Raw genomic sequence first — 24,226 nt, 5'->3', positions numbered from 1 at the left:
AATCTTTTTATTTTTTATTGCACTGGGGTTTGACCTTAGCTGTTGGTGAGTATTTTAGCAAGTACGGTATATATTTCGAATCAAGATATTCGTAAGGTCTGCGATTTTCAATTTATTTTTGGATACCTTGATTAGGTAAGTATTAACTTGGTGTTGTTTGCTTACAGATTTATTAGGTTTCAAGGTAGAAATTTGTTGGATTATTATTATTATTATTATTATTATTATTATTATTATTATTATTATTATTATTATTAAATGTAAGTATTGAATATTGTGGTTAAATAGATTATTGGTGGTACTTCATCCTTGATTGATCTTAGTCTTGTAATAAAACATTATAATGGAAGATACTCAACAACATGACACTACAAAAAATAACTAATTTCGCGAAAAGAAATGTTCTCACAAAAGTTGAAAGTTTGTTGCAAAAGTAATTTAGCGACGACAATATATTTGTTGCGGTTATTATCGCGCTATATGAGTTATGAAATGTGTTCTGCGACGATTTTCGATCATTCATTGCATTTACAAAATCGTAATACTGTTCGTTTGACGCAAAAAATATGAAATAGTAACATAATATTTGTAACCATAATGTCGTCGTAATGTGTATATGTCGCAAAAATTAAAAGGGCGAGTAGTTAGTTTGTTAATGAATATTCCAATAAAGTTTTTACGAAAAATATGTTTGTTGTGAATGTTGAGTCACAAAATGTATTATGTGACAACTTTCGTTCATTTTTTTTTTTTTTTTGGTTGGGGGTGACAGTTGAGATATATTGATGTGTAACCCTGTAGGTGTAGAAGGCGATAGAGGTGGAGGACATAATGGATTTGGTACAGGCGGCAGTTGTACATGCATTTTTGATGCAGTTGGTTGTTGTAGTGATCATGTTGGTACAAGCGATGATGTTGGCGGTGGTAATGTAGCCGTCGTGATAGTATTTGCGGTAGTGTTGGATGTCGTTATCGTGGTGGCAGCGACGGCGGCAGTAGTGCTGTTAGAAGCAATTGTGACTGTGACTCACAGTTGATTAATCGTGACTAATGTTTGGTTAATTTGTAATATGTGACCTAAAAATTGAGACTGACTCACAATTGAATAAATTGTGATCGAAAAATTAATAGTGACCAATTCATTTAATAATTTGCAATGAATAAATGAGTTGTGACCAATAAAAGTTTTGATTTTGTGATCGATTAGTAATTTGTTACCTATAAAATTTTTGACTTGTGAAAATGATCTTTGGCCTACAACATTTTTGATTTGTGATGGAGAAATAATTTATGACCAATAATTTGATAATTTGTGACTAAAAATTAATCTATAACTAATTAATTAGATTAATGCGACCAAATTATATAGAATTGGGGCTTGAATATATTTACGGGGGTATCCCCATTTCAGAGTTTAATAGATTTCTTAATATTTATAAATTCTCATGAATTGTGTAAAATTTGATAGAATTTAATAGATTTCATAAGATTTGAATGGATTTCCATTTTGTAGATTTTAAAAGATTTTCATGGATTTTATAGATTTCAATGGATTTTATAGATTCTGGGTAAAATTTATAAATATGCTTAACATAAGCCACAAATTTTTACTGAGTGCCATGCCCAAAGCCTTTGCTGCTAGCGGTAATCCTTTACATTTTTCCACTACTAGCTTTTCAATTTCTTCGATTATTTCCTGATCCCACTCTTCACCACTTCGACAAGCCCATCTTTTAAAGACATCCCAGGTTGCCTTTTCGGTTAAAAGTTCTAATCTGTCGATATAAGGCATACTAGTTATCATTTTTGCTATGTTTTCATCTTGTGTTGTTACTATGACTTTACTTCCCACATCACTAACCAGGAGAAGATTTCTCAGTTGGTCCCATCCCAAAGATTCTATGTTCCATACATCATCTAACACGATAAATAATCTCTTCCCCATCAGTTTTTCTTGGAGAAGATCTTTCAAATCTTGAAGAGAAGCGTCTGTTGATAGTTCTAAGCTGCCAATGATACGTTTTATCATATCATGCAACTCGAAATGTTTTGGAACGTAAACCCATTTTCTCATGTCGAAAACCTGTTTAACTCTTTCATCGTCATAGACCAATTGGGCAAGCGTGGTTTTACCCAAACCCCCCATTCCCACGATCGGGATCACCGAGAGTCTCTCCGTGCTTGAATTCCCGATGAGTTCATGCACTATTCGTTCCTTATCATCGTCTCTTCCAAAAACATCTGCTGATTCACCCAAAAAGGAAGTGGTTTCCCTCGAAAGATTTGTATGTACAAGTGATGTATTTTGATCTGGAACACTGAAATTTAACGCTTCCGAATTTGAAGCAATATCATTCAATCTCTTCCTAATGTTTTGCATCCTGTGGGACATCTTATATAGAAAAGCTGGGCGTGAGCAAATACGAGTTACCTTATCTGTAAAGCGATTCTCCACTCGCTGTCTCTTAGCTTCTGTCTGGAAATCATCAACTACTAATTTGATATCTTCAACAAGATCTTCAAGCTTTTTTACCCGGTCACGTTCTTGATTGCTCCTATTCGGTTGCATTTCTGAATCTAAGATAGCGCATTCGAGTGAAGACAACAACTCATTGAGTCTCTGAAATTCGCCTTTGACACCACATACAAGTTTTATCTCTCCAAAGAGAGAGGAACTCAACTGACTGGAGAGTTCTCCCAACATGCTGCGGACAACTGCTTCCCCCATGTCCGGCTTCAGCTTTCACTTGAAAATGGCAAAATCTAGAGTAACAAACCAAATGAAGAATGAGAAATACAGATTATTCTAATTTCTTGGCCAATGGGCTTATAGTGGTTATGTAAGGAAAAACGCGGTTTCAACAACAACTATTCCTGGTACTCTTCGTTAAAAATCAACAAGTAATGTTCAAATCTCTTATTTTTATATATCGATTAAACGACCAGAAATGCTTATTAAGCAAAGTCAACTCTCCTCCAACTCATCAATTAATCTGTTAATAGGATATCTAATCACTCATGAAAGAAATATTAAAACAGCTAGTTTACAGTAAAATGCATGTCTTCATTCTGTTATATTTCTAACAGTTTGCTTACACTTCAAATAAACTACATTGTTACCGACTTTCTTTGCTTGTGGGCTTCTAGTACATGAAACCAGGGTCTCCGTCACATCTACCTTCTACCTGCCGTTGTATCCCAGTGGGAGACAGACACCATTAGTCTTATTGCACCACAATGGAGGGAAAATTTGTTTTAAGGAAGCTATGTGTAACACAAGCCTTGGTTCCTTCCAATACCACTCTTACATCAACAACCAGATTTCCTCTCTTTTATTATTACTCTATTTATTATAACTTTTTTTTTTTTCATTATTTTACAATTTCAGCAGTTTTTCTTTTTTCTTTTTGCATTTTTCTTAACACTACTCACACTCATCTCTGTTGAAGAGATCAATAAGCAATATTGAAATCCAATCGTAAAGTTTGTCTCTTTTCTTTTTAAATCCAAAATGACCATAACATGCAAGCCGTTGTTATTTGTTAGAAGAATAAATGATATGGCTCATCGCAATCTTGATGCGAACGTTAGAGATATTCAGATGAATACACTGTCTCTTTTACACAGTACAATATGTGCATATACATATCATAGTGAAATAATTAATTCACAAAATAAGTAAATTCAATTGGACCACACGATGCAAGAAAGTGTTTTACAAGCCAAAAACATCGAAATATTGACTTGTACCCACATTACAAATATCTCATAGCAAACATGTCGTAAAGGCACAAGGATACAAGAAGTTGTTAATAGTATTGAGTGCGAAACTTTGCCATTAAACAACCAAGAATGATAAGATTCATCTTAAAACTTGAACATCAGAATACCTTTTGGTAGCCTGCAAATTTTCTCTGTTGATCTGCTAATTATACAAGCCAAAATGAAGAATGAGAAAAACAGATTATTCTGATTTCTGGCCAATGAGCTTTTCTTATAAATGAAAAACACGGTTTCCATTATTTGTATTCCCGGTCATCTCTGCTGAAAATCAACAAGTAATATTCAAATCTTGTTACTTTTTATATTCAGATCAGTTAGACAACCAAAATGCTTATGAAGCAAAGTCAACTCTCCTCCAACTCATCAATGAATCAGTTTTAGGGAATCAAAAGTGGTTCAATACAGGAAGAATGCATTTGTCTTTCATCCTGTTATTTTCTAACAATTTTCTAACACTTGCTTTTAAACAATATTATATAGCCGACTTTCGGTCACCATCATCTTTACTCCCACTCATCTTTGTTGAAGAGATCAACAACCAATATTGAAAACAAGAAACCATTTTTTGAAGAAAATAATGCACAAATGATATGGTTCTTTAAGATATTTAGCCCCTGTTTGACAAAAATTTAGAAGAGTTTAATGAGTTTTGAAATTTTGACTTTTTGGACAATGTTTGGTTAAAAAGTACGAAAAAATTTTGGGTTTACGTGCATAATATTTTATTGTAAGAATGTGTAGTTGAAAATGAGTTTTAAAAAAAAGAGCTCTATAAAAATTATTGTTTAAGAGGGGGCTTACATTGCTTGTCTGTCACTTTTACGTAGAACATTGTGTGCAAATGGTAAAGAAGAATAATAGAGTGTGTTTCATTTAAAGAGTCTAGTCAAACAAAACATTAAAAAGTCCATCAACTATATTTTTTAGGTAGAAGGACTAATGATATGGAAAATGAAAAATATAATTTATAAATGACTAAAATGTCCTTACATACAAAAAGACATTATTGCCCTAATTCCCATTTTCAATTCCCATTGGACCCTAATTAAATTCTACCTTCTATTTGTTCATCAAAAACCGGTTGTATAGGTATGCAATCTCTTTCTTTCTCATTATCATTTTTCTCTACTTAATGAAACCATAAACTCTACATTACATTTCCCTTGAACACTCATTTGATTGAAGTGAATAATAAAATCTTGCAATATTATTATTGGGTATTTGGAGAAGAAGAGTGTTGTAAATTTTTAATTTTTAGACTTGAATAATTTCTTCATGTTGTTATATATATGTTTATAGTTTTCATTTGTGAACAATGATTTTGAATTCATTTTAACATTGGATTAGAGTTTTGATATGGATTACTTCCCAACCCTTTCTCATTACCATCATTTGTATCAGTTAGAGTGAAATGTAAGTTGGCAAAGACATGTATGACTATTTTTTTAATTAGTCTATTGTAAATCGGCTTACATGTCGTTTTTTGTAATCCATAATGACTTACATATCGTTGTCAGTACTTTACAATATTTGAAATTTGATGAAATTTTTATATTGAATTACAGTTATAGACATCTTGAATATGGTATGGATATCAGTTCGTTATCTAATTGAATATGAGCAGTCAGTTGAAAGTATGTGGAAATGGAAATATGTAGGGAATGGCAAAGGAAAGAAAAAAAATCTTATTCTTGTGGTGAAAACTATTTCTTATGTGGAATTGTATGATAAAGTTAAAGAGGTGTTGAACGTCGATACAAGGTTATATAAAATGGAGATTTCAGCTGTTGCCCCTATAATGTCTAAAGCTCCAGCTGTTCTGACCGTAATTGATTGTGACAAAAATAAGAAGTGGTTTCTATCTGTCTGTAGATAAACTTTTCTTTGTGTAACTCTTTCGAATGAAGTTGAAAATCAAGAAGATTTTGATATGAAGAATGTTTATTGTTAATAGAGAGTAGATGACAAATTGCAAATATGAACAATGAGAAGGAACATATTTGAACGGGGGGATGGTAACCATGACAATGGTGATGGAATATTTGTTGATTGTAATAATTTTGATGTAAGTGAAGATAGTCTAGAAGAGTAGATGGCTACGATAATTTTCTGTGGCAGATGACAATGATGTGGAGTTACTCATGGATGAATCTTATAGTCGAAATATAGCAAATGATAATGATTTTGAATGTAGTTGGATTGTATCTATAAATGCAAGTACGGTCCATTGTGGAAAATCGGTAAGAATTCCAGAAATGAAAGATGTGCAAGTGAACTAGTTCTTTACATCAAAATATGACCTAATATCAAAAATGCAATTGCTGGATGTGAAATGTCACTTCGAATACATAATTAAGATGTCGAATAAGAGCACTTATGCAATTATTTGTATTGATGAAAATTGCAAGTGGCGCTTGCGAGCAACCAAGATCGCAGAAAGTCCTATTTTTGAAGTTCGAAAGTATAATTGTCATCACTTTTGCTCCAGCAACCATTGGCATGCTTCATATATCATCATTGGAAACCACATCGCCATATTGGTACGAATTCTATCAACTTGATGTACATCCATATTCACTTGTAGAAATTCTATGTATTTTATGGTGAAGATCCTACAATCATAACTACAAAAAAGTAGTGCAATTATTGTATTAATTTTCAACAGTTAAAATTATAAAGTACTATTAATTATGAAATTAATCAATCTTACACATTTTTCTTGTTAGGGATCATCTTTGACATTCACAAATTTGAACTTCTTCGTGCTATATTTGTTTTCACTCGTGACATGGGATTTTATCATCAACAGAATAACCACTTGTAGAAGCAGAAAGTAAGCTTCCAATGCTGCTCTAAGAATGTGACCCTTTAAACTATCAAGCATAAAAATTGTTCGTTCCTCTAAGTCGATTTGAACTGCGAACCAATCATTGCCAGTATAGCAAGGAATATACAAATATCTATAGTCCTTCCAAGGTTTACCAAGCTTCGAAATAGCCCCTTTCATGTAATTGATTAGACTCTTACAAAAATAGAGCTCTTTACTCAGCTGCAACTTGCCATGTGCACTGAAAACAAATTGATAGAAGTATCCAATATGCAACAATCTTGCAGGAATAGATTGGAAAATTTGAAAGCTCTTTCTCGTATCTACTATAGGGCCTCTTTCATAATATGCAAAAATAAACTAATTAATACAAACTGAACTCTTGTGTAACATTATCGTAAAAACATTAAAGTTAGATTAATTACGCTGCCAGTAATCCAACTATCCTCATTCAAAAGGTCGATTAAAATTTTTACTTGAACTTCATAAAAGTGCAATAGTATAACTTCACTGTACATACAAAAAAATCATAACAAAGTTATATTTATGTAATAATATCATTACTTTCACATGTACATGCAATTATATGTAATATTTACCGAGAAGATGCAGTTTCCATCCATTTGGAAAGAGCCTCAACCTTTACGGGATCTACTTCTCGATAAGGATCATATACATTGATATCTGACAACTTTCTCCTCTTTGTCGAGTTCATGAAGGGAGAATACAATAAGCGTACTTTTCTCTTTGGACGATACCCTTGACCTTTCGGTGAATCACATCCTACCTCCTCATTTTTTACACTGTCACCTATATGTTGCAAGTACCAACAATTAGAAATCTAAAACTTGTGCCAGTTCAATGTAATAACATGAAACTTAACTTCAAATTGCTTTTTACATACCTTGATTGGATTTATTCGTATTCACCTTATGTTTCTCAAGCGTCACGAAAATCAGCGATGCATTTCTCTACGTCATGATGGTCCTTTTTTACTATTGTTTCTTTTTCAACACCATCTTCGACCATTTTTTCCTTTTCTTGCTCTTCCATATCATTCCCACATCCAACCTCAGGTTCATTCCCTCCATTTTTTTTGACTTCCTCTTCTAACTTCAAGTTCTCCTAAAGCTCTTCTACCTTTCTTTCATATGTAGGCACGTCCGTCACATTATCAAATCCAGCCTCCTTTTCCAACCCACCCTTCGGTTCATGTCATGGTATATAAGCTTTGCTATAGTGGCACCATCAAATGTACTAGTCGTTGAATGGAATCGACTCACCATAGCCAATTCTACTAACCTGTCAACCTTTTTCTCCACTTGATCAAGTCGAGTTGATATGATTGCTTGCAGCCTCCCCTCAAGTTTTTCCATTTTCGTGCTCAATAAATCTACTATATTCATCTTATGAGAAAACAATGGTGGTTAAGATGCTTTAGAAAAAGTGTTGGTGGAATGCATGATGTCAGCCTCGTCTCATTCGAATGGTGTGAAGCACTCTCATCTTCTTCCACGATTGGTTTCAACTCTTTTCAATAGGCCTCCTTGAGTTCGACTTCGATGGAAATTAATGTAGGATTAACCTCCAACTGCAAAATATAAAGTCATGCAAATCATTAGTCATTCACAAAACTAATTCCACAATTTGTTTCCATTAAACTTTAAAAAAGACAATTTTACCTCCTTCAAATTCAACATGTTATCAATGGCGGTAGATGCTAACCTCTTCGACATTTCCCAACTGACCATGCTTAGAATTACATTTGGATATTTCGTAACGACCTTTATTCCCAAGGTTGGAATTGCTTCAAATGCCCAAACATTATTATCTCAAGACACAAATTGATATATAAAAAAATAATACAAGTGAAGTGTATTGTTTGTTTATACCATTATAGCGAGGAGAATGCCATGCAACGAATATCAACAATTTGACTCTCCTCCAATGTCCAAACTTTTGAATTTACCTCTTATTTCATGTTTGAATATACTGCTTGTGTATTTGAAAGAAAACTTTCCTCATGGATACGTCTCGAACCTGTTGAGATCATCCACCAATCCAGCCACCATAAATCGATATAGGTATTTTCCTCCGTAGCCCACAAGTCGTACACTAAGATTACAATCAAACTTAACTTATACTTATTGCTCTTTCTTTTCTTGCAACTTACAAATGCATTGTAAGCATCTCCCTTCGTAATCTTACCCCCACATTACTTAAAGTACTCTTTCACGATCTAACACTCTGCCCCCAAGGTCTTATCTACGTTGTTATCATCACTCACATTCAAGCCCATAACTAAAACAAATTCTTCAAATCCAAACCTTGCTTGTTTCTCTCCTATACTAAACCAAACTTCTTTTTTGCTGGTCTTTATCTTTCACAATAATAATTGATGTACAACTTGCGAAGCCAATCTTATATCATTCAACCTAAAGAGAGATCCGAAGCAGCTCTCACTAAGCTTGTTTTCGTAATTTGTATCGAGCTTCTCATAAATATCTCGCACTATTTGAAATTTGCATCTCATCGTAATCGTAGCATCAACTTGAAGAATGTTTTCCATAGCACTGCAAATTATAAAATATATACAAATATTAGCACAACTGATGGTAGTAAAACACATAATAACAAATATAAAAAATAGAAATATTAAAACAAATTACCTAGTTCTTTTAGTTTTTTCTTTAGTATGAAATTTAATAACAGGCATTATCATTGCTAATAAGAAAGTATATTTTATTTGATATTCACTTATAGTCATTATTACTTGGCGTGCTTTAGAGAACTTGTAAATACAATGTATTATAAATTGTGCACTCGATGGCTTCATAGTTAAATGTCTTCACCTTAGTATAGTAATTTGCTCATAAATCCAACATTTTTCATTTTCTAAATCATTTAAACCTAACATAAGAAGTCATTTTTCTTTTAAACAACTGGTAAACTTTTTAGAAATTATTCGATCTTTCCTGGAAACAGAAACTTTTTTAGATCAATATATTGGTTTGCAGTTTCATTTTCTAACTCGCCTACAACAAATCACAAATATGAGGAGGTTCTCCCCAAAACACAATTCCTATTTTCGATCGGAGAGCACAGCTAAAAAGACAAAAGGAAAAAAAGAATGAACAATGATAGAACATAAAATGTCATTTTTTTCATCCATTAAAGTTGACATTTTGTGATTAATTGATGCCTAAATGTACTGAGTATCCTTATATTTTGATTTAGATTGCAACTGGATGATTATGGCATAAATTAGAAGAAATGAGCTAAAAATGACTAAAATGAAAGAAATCAAATGTTGAAAGACTAAAATGCAAATATCCAAAAGTTGAACTGGAAGGCGAAACGAATGACTGAAAAATTTGAATATTGTTCAATACGTTCACGGATAATATTACTAATTTCGTCGGCTCGAATGGTTACCATGAGTATTTCTTAATTATTTTTTATTTTTAAAAGAAAAAAAAAAAAAAAAAAAAAAAAAAAAAAAAAAAAAAAAAAAAAAGAGGATGAAAGTTCAGGGACAAAGTTACAATTAATCCATAGATGTAACGAGCGATGGAATAAAGATTCAAGAGTGTTAGAAGTCAAACGAAAGAGAAAAGAAGTTAAAGAGATGAAATACAATCAAACCATAATCACATTTTATTTCCAATCGAAAAAGTTATGCACCAGTTTTTAGCATCATATTAAGACCCGTTTTTGACATGGTAAACGATCGAATTGGAAGATGACATCTTGAATCACCTCAATCGGAATTGGGAGAAAAAGTTATGACAAAAATACTATACGATGTTTGGTTGTTAGAATCATGCCTAGGCGCGCCCTCGCCTGTAGAAAAGGCACGCGCCTAAACCGAAAAAGAGAAGCCTGAGGCTCTCCCAAACAAGCCAGGCGAGCGCCCTAATTTACACTTGGCGTGCATCTCAAGAGAAATTCGAGAAAATTCTTTCTTTCCTTATTCGATTTTGGTAACAATCTCCTTGGCATCCTTTAAATACCAAAGCATGCACTAAACACAATGTAAATTAAGTTGTCTCAGATGGGTGGGAAGAAGCAATTGAACATCACAATGGAAAAAAGTCCTCCAGCCACATACACAGCTCCCACAAAAAAAAAAAAAAAAACTATGCTACAAAAAAACTTCGAAACGGTACACCTCAGAGAAAATAAAAGCTACTCAATTCCAATATAAAACCCAACCAAATCATAAACCTCAAATTACTATAAACTTATTTATTAGGAAAAGGCCAAACCTTCATAGCCCAAACCTAATCAACTGAAGCTAACTCCTTGCAATCCACACAAAAAAAAGAGCTAAACACCCAAGCAGATGTCGACCGAATCTAACCCTGAAATGCAAAGCTAGAATTAGCCAAACCACCCAAAAGCTACAAACCACTAACCTGAAATAGCCGAATACGAACTGAAAATTCTGTAAATTTATCTAAACAGAATAATAAGATTTAAAAATTCCAAATAGAATAAGAGATTTTAAATCTTATACAAGAACACACAAGAACTCAATGCATTTTGAAGGAGAATGAGAAGATATGGCTTTAGACTTTGAAGGAGAATAGTTTAATATTGAAGGAATAGTCAATAACCCAAACAAGAATAAGAAACCAAAGAATGATGGAGACAAAAGAATCATTAATAAAAAACTCATAAATGAGTTCATGGACGATGCTTTTAAAAAATAAAGAATGATCTGTTCTACAAGTAGAGGCTAGAAACAATCAAACTTTGAATTATCAAGATAAAATTGAAATTGAGAAGCTCAAACTTTTCATATGCAAGAAAGAAACAGTTAGCTTTAGCCTTGCAAATCACGGATATCAAAAAAGGAAAAAAAAAAAAAAGCATTCTTAAAGGACAATAAATAGTAAAAGATACTAATTTTAGCAAAATTCACGACATTTACAAACTTACAGACAAATTCTCTCTTGTATGGATGAAAACTAGACTTTTGCCAAAAAAATGTAAAATGGGATGAAATATTAAATTTAATAAAGTACATAAACAGCGAAAAAAAAAAAAAAAAGAATATGTAACGCAATGAGTAATCAAAATCAACATGCATCAAAACTTACTTCTGCACATAAAAAATCCAATATAAAAGACAATACCATAATATCTGGGTAAACCCAATAAAACTACTGAAAATCAATCAAAAATTATCCATAGAAAAGATTTAGCATAATACCGTAACAATCATCTCGTCACGAGTGCTACTATTACAATCAACTATTTTTTCTTACATTCAATAAAACAAAACACCAAAAGCTAAGTAGCCACAGATCTTATCGCAAAAACAGCAAAAGTAGGATGATTGAAGACAAAACGAAAGAAAATCAACTTAAAAATTATTCAAACTGGTCTTCAACTCCATGAATGCCACTCCTAAAAATGAAAGAAAAAAAAAAGATTTTCCCATCCGAAAAAACTAGTACATAGAACATATAATATTTAATTTGGAAAAAAAAAATTGTAAAAAGAGACAAAAACTTCATACCATCTGGAGTGAGAGCATGAGACAACTTGCTCAAAAGAGCTAGAAAAAATAAAATCCGAACACCCATTTGCATGTCTTGATTCAAATGGGTATTTCTTTGTAGTTTCTCCTGTAATTTTCCTTTTTCTTTACTTTCTTGAAAATAATGTGGGATTATAGAGAGTAAATTCGATCAGCCTTTTAGAGAAGGTTGTTAGAGGGGAATATTAGATGAAGAAGGGAAAGAGGTGGGAAGGGTTTTCACGTGTAAGTTGAAATGAAAAGAAAATCCTCAAATCTTCTTCTTCAACTCCATTTTACAATGTAAGGGTAAAAGTGTCTTTTGACAGTTTTAAATAATTAATATTTCTTTTCTTTTCTTTTCTCAATTCTGGTCAAAAGCCATTTGGACAATTTCCTTGTCAGTGGTGGCCATCTGAACTCATTTCCCAGTAATAAATTCACAAAATAAAATAGTAAATTGAAAAGCTGAAAATGGTGATGGCATATTTGGTAAAGTGGATCACGTAACACGAGACAATATACTACTAAGGCCCTATTTGATTTGTTCCAATTTTCATGGAAAATGGAAATTATTTTTCATATTTTTCATTGTTTGATTGCAAAAATTTTCCCAGAAATTTGTTTTCCTCCCCCTCCCCTTATGCGAGTGATTTGCTTTGGTTTTGTGAAAAACCAATTCCCATGATTTTCACTGTACACACATCATATTCAGCTAATTATGCAAGCAGATCAATAACTTCGGTTCAGCTTGACATTGGATTCAGGCTGATTGTAGTCAATCTAATCAGGCTCAGAACATACACTACAGATGAAACAAGAAAACTCAGAAGCCAAATGAAAACAGTTGAAGAAGACTAGTATAAGATGTCAAGTATCCTATCTCCCTCTCTAGTAAAAGATGTCAAGTATCCTATGCCCTTCTTTGAAAAGTCTTCTGCTGTGAGGTAACATACAAATGTCTCAGACTGTTCAACTTCCAAATATACTCGGGCAAGTTTTTCAAATTTCTCGAGTCCCACTAGGCTCAACATTTGTAGATTATAGAGCTTACAGATTGAACTTGGAAGTACTTTTATATCTATGTAATTATCCATGCTTAAGTTCCTTAGATGGCTCAATCTCTTAATGGTATTAGGCAACACTTCAAACCAAGTAAAAAATAAATCCAAAACTCGAGAATATTGACCTAATATCACAAATAGGAATCTCGAGAATTCCACATAACCAAATAAACGTATGTAATTTCTTAATTTTGAGCAATGGCTCTGGGAAATTAAGTATTGAATTAGTATCATCAAATAACTTTACAAAGCGAGCAGTCTCTGGAATATCTTCTGTGCATACATTTCAGAAACTTTTAAGCTAAGTATTGACTTTGCAACTTCGTACAGAGAATCATGTATACCTTATGTTACGAAAGAAGCACCTGGCAGACAACTTGTCAAAAATCTTATTGCCATTTTCTTCAAGCGGGTCATCGTGGAGTCTGGAATCATACCTTGTCAATCCATAGCTATATAAGATTTTCCTTCAGTACAGATTCCTTCTAATATATTGTCCAATTGTATTTTCTCTTGGATGGCTTGAATCTTGGCCCGTTTATCTTTCTTTTTAGTTTAATTAAAAGCCTAACCCTAGACTATTTATAAGATTACAACCCTTGCTATTTTCTAGTGTGGTTTGTGTGCGTGAAAAGGAGATTTTCGGTTGTCCCCTGAAGTGTGTGAAAAACGACCTTTTGAAGTGCCAAAACTTGTTGATTACTTTGTGTAATTAGTAGTTCCTTCATAGCATACCATTATGGTGTTTTTCCCATACCTTTGTGACTACAAATCATCACTGTTTCTTGTCCTTTGTGGGCAAGATTGAATAGCAACTAACGTGAATTTTATTGGTTATGGATTAGAGCCAGTTGGTTCGGTTGTTTGTTAGAGAAAACTACATTGGACTGAGCTCGAAAAATATCGATTTGAAGATCTTTGGAGAGAGCTTCCACAACATTTGGTATCAGAGCTTCAAGGTGGTGGTTTGGGCTTGTGAACCATACCAAAAACATCCAAAAAAACTGACTGAAACTAGGCATAAAACTGATTGTAGAAACTGCCAAAAAACTATGTAAAATTCGAACTTGTTTGTACAATTTTTGGACAATCCAGAAAGAGTTTTATGAAACGGAGACCATTGGTGTGACATTTAGGTGGTAGCGGTTCAGGAGGTCCGATGTGTAAGACAGTCCGACGGCTCGTGAAGCCTACGCGTAGGGGCACATGACACATTTTCTAACAAGGGGTTTTCAGGCAGTTTGTTCCTCAAGTATTTCTGACATTTTGGTGTTATTAGTTTTCTGTTTCAAGTTGTACAGTAGAATCTGGACACAATTGTTCTTCGCACGTTCGAGAAACGATAGTAATTGGTTTGTTACTGTAGTCGCTAAAGACTTTAGGACGAATAGTAGTGGTCCTAAAGTGATAAATTCATGCCTCTCCTAGTTTACGGACTCGGATAGGTCCGCTCTGGTATATTGGTTTATCCCAATTTAAATTTCAGCATTAGTAAGTCATCCTATGGGGTGAAGTTAGGTTTATGGTTATCGTAAACGAGTAACATTGCTTGTGCTAGAAATTTAGGAGTTATTTGCCATATTTGAAGTTTTTTTTTTCATTGCAAGTTGGTAGTTGATTTTGTATTTTAACTGTCATATAGTCATTGTGTGAGACTGCATTGCATGAGAATTCGAACTTTTGTTTAGATACATTTGTGTTGTATTGATTATCCTGTCAGAACACCTGAACTTCACCCGTAAAAACATTCCCTTAATCTAAGATCATGAATCTTATGAAACTCTGGGAATCTTGAACGATGTATATTGCGACTTTAAGATTACTTTGTGTGACCTATTTGTACATTCGGTTGTTTTGTTTTTCTAAAAATGTCTTCACATTTTGAAATTGAAATTTTTAATGTGAACGGGGTTTTTTCAATTTGACAGCAAAAGATTAAGGGTATTTTGATCCAACAAAAAGTTTCAAAAGTCACAGATGACAAATTTCCTGCAAACTTGACTGAAGAACAAAAAGAAGAGTATGATAAAATTGTGTACTCTTCAATTATTTTACACCTGTCTGACACTAATTTTAGAAAAGTAGAAAAACTTGATTCTACCAAAAAACTTTGTAAAAAATTGAAGGAGTTATATTTGCTTAAATCCACTCCTAATAAGTTGTACTTACTTAAAAGATTTTTCAGCTTTAAAATGAATTGGATCTTGACGACAATTTGAATGTATTTAACAAGTTAATTTAAGACATTGTTAACCATGATGAAAATGTGTCTGAAACATATAAAGCTATTATTTTACTTAATTCCATACCTGATTCATATAGAGAGGTTAAACATGCAATTAAGTGCGGAAGGACACCTTAACACCGAGATTGTCATAGACTCGCTTGGGAGTAAAAAGATGGAGTATAAAAGAGGTATAGTGGCCTCATTAGGCTTCATCGAGCCATGTCTCCTTGCAAGAAATGCCTTAATATGTTTAGCTGGTGATGGTGGAGGGAATGGGCGCTTAAGCAATCGGAGAGGAGTAGAAGTGATGCTATAATTTGCAAGTGAGTTCTTAAAGGGACTTGGACTGTAAAATGGGAATTTTGGAGTTTTCCCAGTTGAAGAATTCGGAGTATGTTCATTAATTTCATCTGGGATTATTGGATTATCAGAAAGATTTTGAGAAGGCTCAACGGGTTTTCCATGACATAGTCCCATGGAATCAATATCCCAATTGTGAGTCGATTCAAGAAAATAAGCAAAACCAATGAAAAGGATAAAGTTAGACCCTGTGATAGAGAAATTTAGAAAATCAAACCATTTGAAGCAAAACTCAAAGTGGAAACTCAAGAAAGATAAGATTTTCAAACTTTATGAGCAGACCCCAGGAATTAAAGTAGAATTCCACATGGAAATCAATTTCCGAGGCAAATTCAAGTGGGATAAGAAAAACCCAAGAAGAGAAAAAGATAAAAGCAAAAATTCGAGGAAGAGAACAGGAAAAGGGCTTAAACTTTCTGTTGTATTGTAATGATCAATGCCAAGACAATTAATCTACTTGTACAAAGTAGGTTAACAAAGTTTGTTGACAAAATTAATGTTGGCAAGATCTAGGCTATTAATCTGTTTTGAATTCAAAAATTGTTTTTGAAATGAGTGATAAAGATATTGCCAACTTATACTTTGTCAACCAACTTTGTCATCCTCTTTTGTAGGTGTAGCATCACTCATGCCAAGAACACTTTCTGAGAGGGAAAAGAATTCTACTACAGAAAAAAAATAAAAAATAAAAAAAGCTAAGCATAGGCTGCAAGAAACGATCATTGACGGGTAAATAAAATCGTATGAATATGCTTTTTCAATTTATAAGGAAAGCGTGTTACATGTAATTGTTTTGGCATGGTAAACCTGTTTAAAGTTGGCAACCTATATGTATTATTATTCCTCACCATTAGTTTACCCATATTTTTATTGGCAATCGTGTGGAATTATTTGGCGAACAATAATAATAATGATAATTATATATAAGAATTTTTTACTAGTTGTACAATCGAAATTGACAACATCCTCCCATGTGTGGTGTGTGACCACGATTGTACACGTGGCAAAATTTAAAATTAAATTTCAGCCTCCTGTCACAAGCCTGTCCCCAAAATCTACCCATTTAGCATTTTTGATATAAAGTTAGACATTCTCAGTAGTCAAGTACATTTGCTAATTTGATATTAACATTAGCACGATGAATTATTAATGTATTCCTTAATCGTTATGTTTAATGGTATTCAAATTTTAAATTAAATTTGAGTTGATGAGTTCTAAGTTCGTAAGTAATGCAAGTTTGCATAAGTCGAGGCGCCTCTTGAAATTTTTAGTCCATAAGTTTTTCCTATAATTGTTCTTGTTTGAGAACTCTATTCAACATTTTGGTCACAAATTCTTAACAGAAATAGTAAAAAATGACACAAAATAATCAGAAATCGAAATGCCAACTAGCCTAGGTTGGAACAAATACTGAATCAGAACCAGAGTGCAAGGGCACCTTGATTGAAATGGATTATCTAACTTTCGATTATTACCTAATTTTGTAAAAATCTCGGGAAGTTGATTAAATCTCTAACTTACAAAATATTTATAGAATGTGTTATAGAAAGAAATTGTATTGAATTTGATACTTTGTATCGATGCCTTATGATAAATTGAACATAATTAAACGAAAGTTGTATTAACTGTTCGAACCATTTCTATGGCCCCTTTTAGGAGTGATTTTTCATCTCAAAAAATTGATTTTTTTACTGTTATTTCATTATTTCAACTGTAATTTTTGATTTCTTCTTTCACAGGTGGCCCCTACTTTTCTTTTAACGGTAAAAAAATTAATTCTCAAAATTACTGCCGGACATACCCTATATATTGGATAGTGGTACGGAAATTATGATGGTGTGGGCCAGCACATTCTGACTTAAACATATATATAACAGTGTTCTCCATTAATCAATTCCTATTAGGATTAAATTATAATTTATATCCAAAATATTTAAAAAAAAAAAAAAAGATTAATGAGCTGACAATACAAATTACCTTCTCAAATCTAATAGAAATAGAAGAATTAAATTATGTTACCAAATACATGTTCCAACAATTTTCTTAATTCACAGCAGAAAAAAAAATGTTATTAAGAGCCTGTTTGGGCCCGATTTTTTCACCCAAAAAATTGATTTTTTGACCGTTATTTTACTATTCCAGCTATCATATTTGACTTCTTCTCTCACAGGTGGACCCCACTTTTCTCCTAACGGTTAAAAAATCAATTCTCAAAATCACTCCCAAACAGGCTCTAAGCGTATGGTTGGCCCCCATTTTTTCGGACTCCTTTTTTTTTTTTCAAAATTCGTTGTCAATAACACAGTCTCCTAAAATATAATTTTAAACGTAAATTAAAAAAAAAATCTTACTTTTTAATCACACATTCTCCAACAAAATATTATTCCAAAATACATTTTTGTCAAAAATGGGGCTTAAAAAAGTGCTAAACAACAACAAATATCTTGCGATTAGGCTGGACTGATCTATTACTCTGTTGGTTCACAAGTACAATCTTTGTAACTTCATGATATATCCAAATATTTAATTCCAGCTATAGCTCTGTGTGCGGTATCTCAAAATGGATTTGTGGCGTGGGCAACACATAAAGTGACTAGAGTGGTTATAAATAGGGGTGGATCCAGGATCTCGATTGAACTAAGGCGGCCATTGACTATTGATCGTCAATGGTTGCAATAATGAGATTGTTTATTAATATTTAATTAAAATACTATTATAAAATTCTTTTGAATTTGCAATTAATTTAGAGTTCTTCGAAGAAAATAAAAATCAATCATGCTACTTGCATAATTTTTTGACAACTTCCTTGATAGATGCTAAGGTAATATGCATCTCAACCCTTGATTTGAATTTCATAAAATCAATAAAAGGCCAATATGCATGCCAGCTTGGTATCTGTCAAAATAAGTAAATTAATTCAATAAAAATGGATTATAGTTGTAAATAAACATAAAAAAGACAAGAATATTTAAGGATGTCAATTGAGATCATTGGCTCGAAAAAAGCCCAAGCCGACTCTGCTCAAGGTTAGGGGCGAGCTCCATTTTAAGGTTCTCCGCCAAGCCCGAGCAGGCCCATGTGGCTCACCGGTTCGAGCTCGGACCTTAATTTTAAAAACAAAAAAAAAAAAGGAACAAAGACAGGTGGCTCCCTTTCGAGTGCCATAAAAAATAAAAAAATAAAAGAGAGAGAGAGAGAGAGAAATCGAACCGGCCCGGCTCGGCTCACTAAAGCCTGAGCTTTTCAGCTCAGGTCAAGACTTTTTATTGCCAAGCTTTTGCTCGGCTCGAGCTCGGAAAAAACTCGTTTGATTTTAATCGAGACAAGTCCAAGCCTGAGTTTCGATTCGCGACCTGACTCGATTTGACTCGTTGACATCAGTAAGTATATTATAGAATAAATACATGGGGAAAAATTCTTTTTTTAAATAAGCGCAAGCATAATTGTCCATTCATGACTCAAGCGCTAAAACAATGAAAGATTAGTATTTGCAATCGCCAAAATAATAAGTCAACGTTTAATTGATATATTTATAATAAATTAAGGGTCTCAATGATAGTTTTTCTTATTATAATATTCCCATTTTTTCTCTCTCGCAATATTCTTGACTTTTCAAAGTCAATCCCACCTCCTATCTTCGTCATTCCCTTTATTCTTTTCCAGTTGAAGCATTGCCCGAGTTCTTGGGGGAGAAGTTTAGCACTGGATTCCATGTTGGTCGTTTTAACTGGATGTATTTTCCTGCTGCCACTGAGCTCGAGAGCATTATAATGGATTAGCTAGGGAAGATATTAAAGCTTTCCAATCAGTGGCAGATCCAGAATTGAAAGTTAGCTAGGACGATCGTTTATTATTGACTGTCAATAGTCAACGACCGTAATAACAAGATCTGTTCTACTATATTATTTTTGAGGAGCTTATGAATTTCTTGCATAATCCAATTTCATACTTTACTGCCTAACATTAAATACTTTAGAAATAGAATATTAAAAATATAATTTTCAGCATATGCAATTCTAAAATCATACTAAAATGCCACAAAAATCCACCTTGTGAAATCTAGTCTACTCTTTATTTCATTTCTTGACACGAGATAATCCAACCAATATTGGTTTTTGCAGTTTATTTTCTCATTTTAAACAAGCATAATATTTTTAGTTAGGGTCCTTGTGGCTTCTATTTGGCAGACCCAAGTACAAATAAATATGATTATTGGTATTTTACTTGGCGAACTCAAGAAGTTTAAAACTCAATTGTCCTCAAAATTGCATTGTATAACAAAGTGCAACTCACTTTTATCAAGTTCCAAATGTTGATCTCTCCAAGTTGCCTCGAGGAGGAAATTCCATTATGAATTAGGTCATATAAAAATGACACCCTACAAAAACCAATAAATTTAATAGACGAAACAACCCAAGCATTAGATATTGAGGGTAACAGTTATCTTCAATACCGTAAAAAAATATTTTATATTAATATAGATAATAAACCTTAAATTACACTACAAACAAATGATCAGAAGATTAATAAGATAATTCACAAATTCCTCAATTTATCATTTATCACAAATATCACAATATTCACAAATTCACACAGTAATTTGCTTCTGCTAAATTCATCTCCAAGCCACTTGAAACCCATGATTTTTTTGTTCTTCTTAGCATCTACTAAATGCTATTACTTTTTTGCCCTAATTTTATGGTAGATTTAATTAAATAATTTATTCAATCTCAAGCCTTATCAATTCTTCCAATCTAGCCAAAATTCTACAATCTTTGATTGTAGCCCTAAACATAATTTTCTTATGATCATTTTCAAATTTCCACCAGAATCTACTTCTTTCAACTCGGAATGGTGATAACTCGTTTATCCCGTCTAAAGCATTCCACATTAAAAGTCACATAGTAATTTGGAAAGAAATACTTACCGACAGTGATGGCGTTCTAAATTGAATATAATAGGAGAATTTGATTGAACACCACATTAGATATGAATCTTGATTTAAGATATAAATGTGATCAATTAGTGAAATTATTCTGCCCTAATATTTGTTCATTATTTAATTTCTAAACTAATCTTGTATGCATCCAATTGTTTTCACGAATTTAGATTAAAAATTAAACCTTACAAATTTTTATCTGCTTTCATCAAATAGTGGTTAGAGAAAATTTGAATTAAGTGCTAGAGTCTTCATGGGAATGACAATTCGGACTCATAGGTCCATTATACTACTTGTTACGATCCGTACACTTGTGGACACAAAATTGACAAGAAGTTTTTGGCACCGTTGCCTTTGGGGGTGGCATTAATGTTACTCTAGAACAGCTAGATCAAGGCTCTCTTTAACAATGGAAAACTCTTTTATGTGGTGCTTGATGTGTTGGCCATTAACCTTGAAATTTTCCTTTATTGGGTGGTGCAATTCAACTGTGCCATAGGGAAACACTTGGGCTATCGTGAAAGATCCGAACCATTTGGATTTCAATTTTCCTAGGAAGATTTAAGCCCGGATTATACAGGAGCACTTGATCTCCCACTTTGAGAATTGGTTGCTAAATGTTTTTATTATGCCATTGTTTTGTCATTTCTTTGTGGATGGATGCACTTTCGTAAGCTTCCTTCCTGAATTCTTCTAATTCATGCAATTGTAAAATTCCTGTTTCTCCAGCATTCTCGAGGTCCATGTTCGACTGCTTCAATGCCCAGTAGGCTTTGTGCTCAAACTCAACTGGTGGATGGCACAATTTTTCGAATACTAGTAGGTATGGGGACATTCTAATCGGTGTCTTGTAAGCTGTGCGATAGGCCCACAAAGCATCGTTCAATTTCTTTGACCAATCTTTCTGAGATGCATTCACAGTGAATTCCAGAATTCTCTTAAGTTGTCTATTAGAGGTTTTGATATGTCCACTTGTTTGGGGATGGTAAGGAGTGTCAATTCGATATTGTACCCCATACTTATAAAATATCGCGTTGCAATAGCCAGTGGCGAAAATGAGTCCCACCATCACTTATAATTGCTCTGGGGAATCTATAGCAGGTAAAGATATGTTTCTTTATAAAATTCATTACTTCCCTTGCATCATTGGTAGGCAACGCCTTGGCTTCTACCTACTTGGAGACATAATCCACTGCCACCAGAATATACCGATTATTATAGAACGATGGGAAAGATTCAATAAAATCCACTCTCCATGCATCAAATATTTCTACCTCTAGAATATTGTTTAGAGGCATTTCATGATGGGTTGATATGTTACCAGCTCTCTGTAGAAAACTGTGGCAATCCTTAAACAGTATTGGCCAAAAGAAATCGCAATGAAGCACCTTTGCTGCTGTTTTTGTGGGGCCGAAGTGTCCTTCATAAGCTGAAGCGTGAACCCTAGAAAAGGATATGTTTCATCTCATCCTCTGGCACACATCTTTTGATAAAATGATCTAGACCTTTCACGATAGCGCAAGTGTTTCCCTATGGCACAGTTGAATTGCACCACCCAACAAAGGGAAATTTCAAGGTTAATGAACAACGCATCAAGCAATACATAAAAGAGTTTTTCACCGCTAAAGAGAGTCTTGTACTAGCTGTTCCAAAATAATTGCAGCACAAAGTTTGGTTAATGACTTTAAAGAAGTACTTCTTGAAAAGCAACCCAAGCTCACCCGTTTATTTGATTCTAAGTTTTTATTTTAATTTTTTGTTCTTTTTTTAATTTATGCTAAAGTAGTAATATTTTCTTTTTATCTTGTAGCATAATCCCAATTGGAGATACATTACGAGTGGATGGAAGATGGAAACTGAGCTATGAAGTGCATGGTGATGATAATAACAAGGAAGGAGGTATAACAAAAAATAAATGGTAGAGACGTGGCGCCATAGCACCACCTCCTGGCCTCTCTTCTGCCCATACCCGCTTCCATTTTTTATTATTTATTTTTGTTTCTATTTTATTTCCTTTATTTTGTTTTCCTCCTGTGTGTGTGTGTGTGTACACCCTCCCACCTTATACTTTAGTTTCCAACTTTCTTTCCTCAATTCTATTTCAACCTTAACTCTCTCTTTTTCTCCCCTTTCTTCCTTCTAAAATTTCTTCCATAATTCTCTTTTACACACATCATCTTCACAACTTCATTTGCATAAATTTAACTTATATACATACCATCAATTCATTGGGCTTGCTACAAGTGAAAAGGTATGTGTTTATATGTATTTTGGTTTGTAATAGTAATGTCTGCTAAATGACCCCCAGTACTTGTATAGATTATGAAATTTCTAATGGGTTGTGGTAGATTTTGGTGGCATAACAACTTGAGATTTTGATTTTATGTGTGGAATTATGTTTGGAGGATTGTAGATGTAAATTGTGCTATGCTTGTAGGGTGTTTGTTGAAATGCCTTAATGAATTTTACTTTCTCATGTGAATTAATTGAACACTCCACCTCATTGTTTAATGAAAATTGTGGTACCTTTGTGGAGAATTGAGTGGTTGGAGGTGATTTAATTTGTTGTTGGGCGAGTGTTTTGATCAGATTGTAATAATGTATGGACTAGTTTGCAGTTTGTTGGTGGTTGATTCACTTTATTTCATTTTACTTCGTGGAGTATACAATGCCACCATGAAAGAAATCAAAGTCCTCAGCCTCTTCATCAAGCTCCTTTGATACCCAGCATATTTGTGAGTGAGGAAGTAGAAAAATATACCATGACATGGTAGTACATGAGAATTGTATTCCACAATCGAGCTTTGATGATTTGGAACTTATGTGCGGGAACAAATTGAGGGAAGAGATTGGGAGTGGTTTACAAGGCAACCACAGCGGGGACCAATACCCGTGGTGCATGAATTTTATGCAAACACTGGGGAGCATCAAGATTTAAAGGTGTATGTAGATGAAAATGGATTTGAACCACAATTAATCGGTACTATGGATTGTCGAACATTGATGAGGATGACTTTTTCAGATTGTGTGAAGAAGGGATAATCAGTCCAACCTATGTAATTTGAGAATTAGCCCACCCAGACGTCACATGGAAATGATCGGGCTCATGTTCCCTAAATGCAAGGCTTGGCACTATTTCATATGTGATAAACTTTTGTCCAGCAGTAATATTAGTGAGGTGACCAAAGAACGGACACTATTAAATTATGCTATTCAGCGGGGCCTAAGCGTTGACATGGGCATGGTTATTTAGATCAACTTCCTGCGTGGACAAAGAGGATCTACAACTGCTAGTTTGGGTTATCTTTCTTTCATTTATGCTCTATGTAGGAAAGGAGAAATTGCTGCTTCTCCAGCTGAGGAGATAGTTCACCTTAAACTCGCCATGAATAAGAAGATAATCTAGCAATTCTCTAGCAAGTAGTTCTTTGCCAATATCCCACCACTAGTTACAAAGGCCCAACCATCCCAACCCAGTGGCCTTCTGCATACGAGTTCC

The 24,226-nt window shown here is 33.6% G+C and overlaps 1 protein-coding gene and 1 long non-coding RNA gene across 4 annotated transcripts; both read right to left on the bottom strand.

Moving 5' to 3' along the window:
• Positions 1 to 1,733: 1,733 nt before the first annotated feature.
• On the bottom strand, positions 1,734 to 2,728 carry LOC111404740 (putative disease resistance protein RGA3). The gene is made up of 2 exons (XM_023033503.1): positions 1,862 to 2,728; positions 1,734 to 1,775 (listed from the first exon to the last, which is right to left on the bottom strand). The coding sequence occupies exons 1-2, from the start codon at positions 2,726 to 2,728 to the stop codon at positions 1,734 to 1,736; spliced, it is 909 nt and encodes a 302-aa protein (XP_022889271.1).
• A 3,830-nt stretch (positions 2,729 to 6,558) lies between these two features.
• LOC111404114 lies at positions 6,559 to 20,733 on the bottom strand. Of its 3 annotated transcripts, XR_002704656.1 has the most exons (7): positions 20,716 to 20,733; positions 20,082 to 20,166; positions 10,879 to 10,974; positions 8,503 to 9,183; positions 8,293 to 8,417; positions 7,515 to 8,201; positions 6,560 to 7,420 (listed from the first exon to the last, which is right to left on the bottom strand). It is a non-coding gene; the product is annotated as an uncharacterized LOC111404114 (long non-coding RNA). The 3 variants fall into 3 exon arrangements; XR_002704655.1 differs by having other exon boundaries at positions 6,559 to 7,420; positions 8,293 to 9,183; XR_002704657.1 differs by lacking the exon at positions 10,879 to 10,974 and having other exon boundaries at positions 6,559 to 7,420; positions 8,293 to 9,183.
• Positions 20,734 to 24,226: the final 3,493 nt, after the last annotated feature.

The sequence above is a fragment of the Olea europaea genome, chromosome 11 (genome assembly GCF_002742605.1).
Source record: "Olea europaea var. sylvestris chromosome 11, O_europaea_v1, whole genome shotgun sequence".
Taxonomy (NCBI): domain Eukaryota; kingdom Viridiplantae; phylum Streptophyta; class Magnoliopsida; order Lamiales; family Oleaceae; genus Olea; species Olea europaea.
The sequence above is the reverse complement of the archived record's forward strand: the minus strand, read 5'-3'. Positions and strand labels throughout refer to the sequence as shown.

Bases quoted from the DNA above. Each gene is read 5' to 3' on its own strand.
- LOC111404740 (XM_023033503.1), bottom strand. From the start codon at position 2,728: ATGGGGGAAGCAGTTGTCCGCAGCATGTTGGGAGAACTCTCCAGTCAG. The intron at 1,776-1,861 runs GTTAGTGATGTG...TTATATCGACAG, and splicing joins AACTGAGAAATCTTCTCCTG to ATTAGAACTTTTAACCGAAA.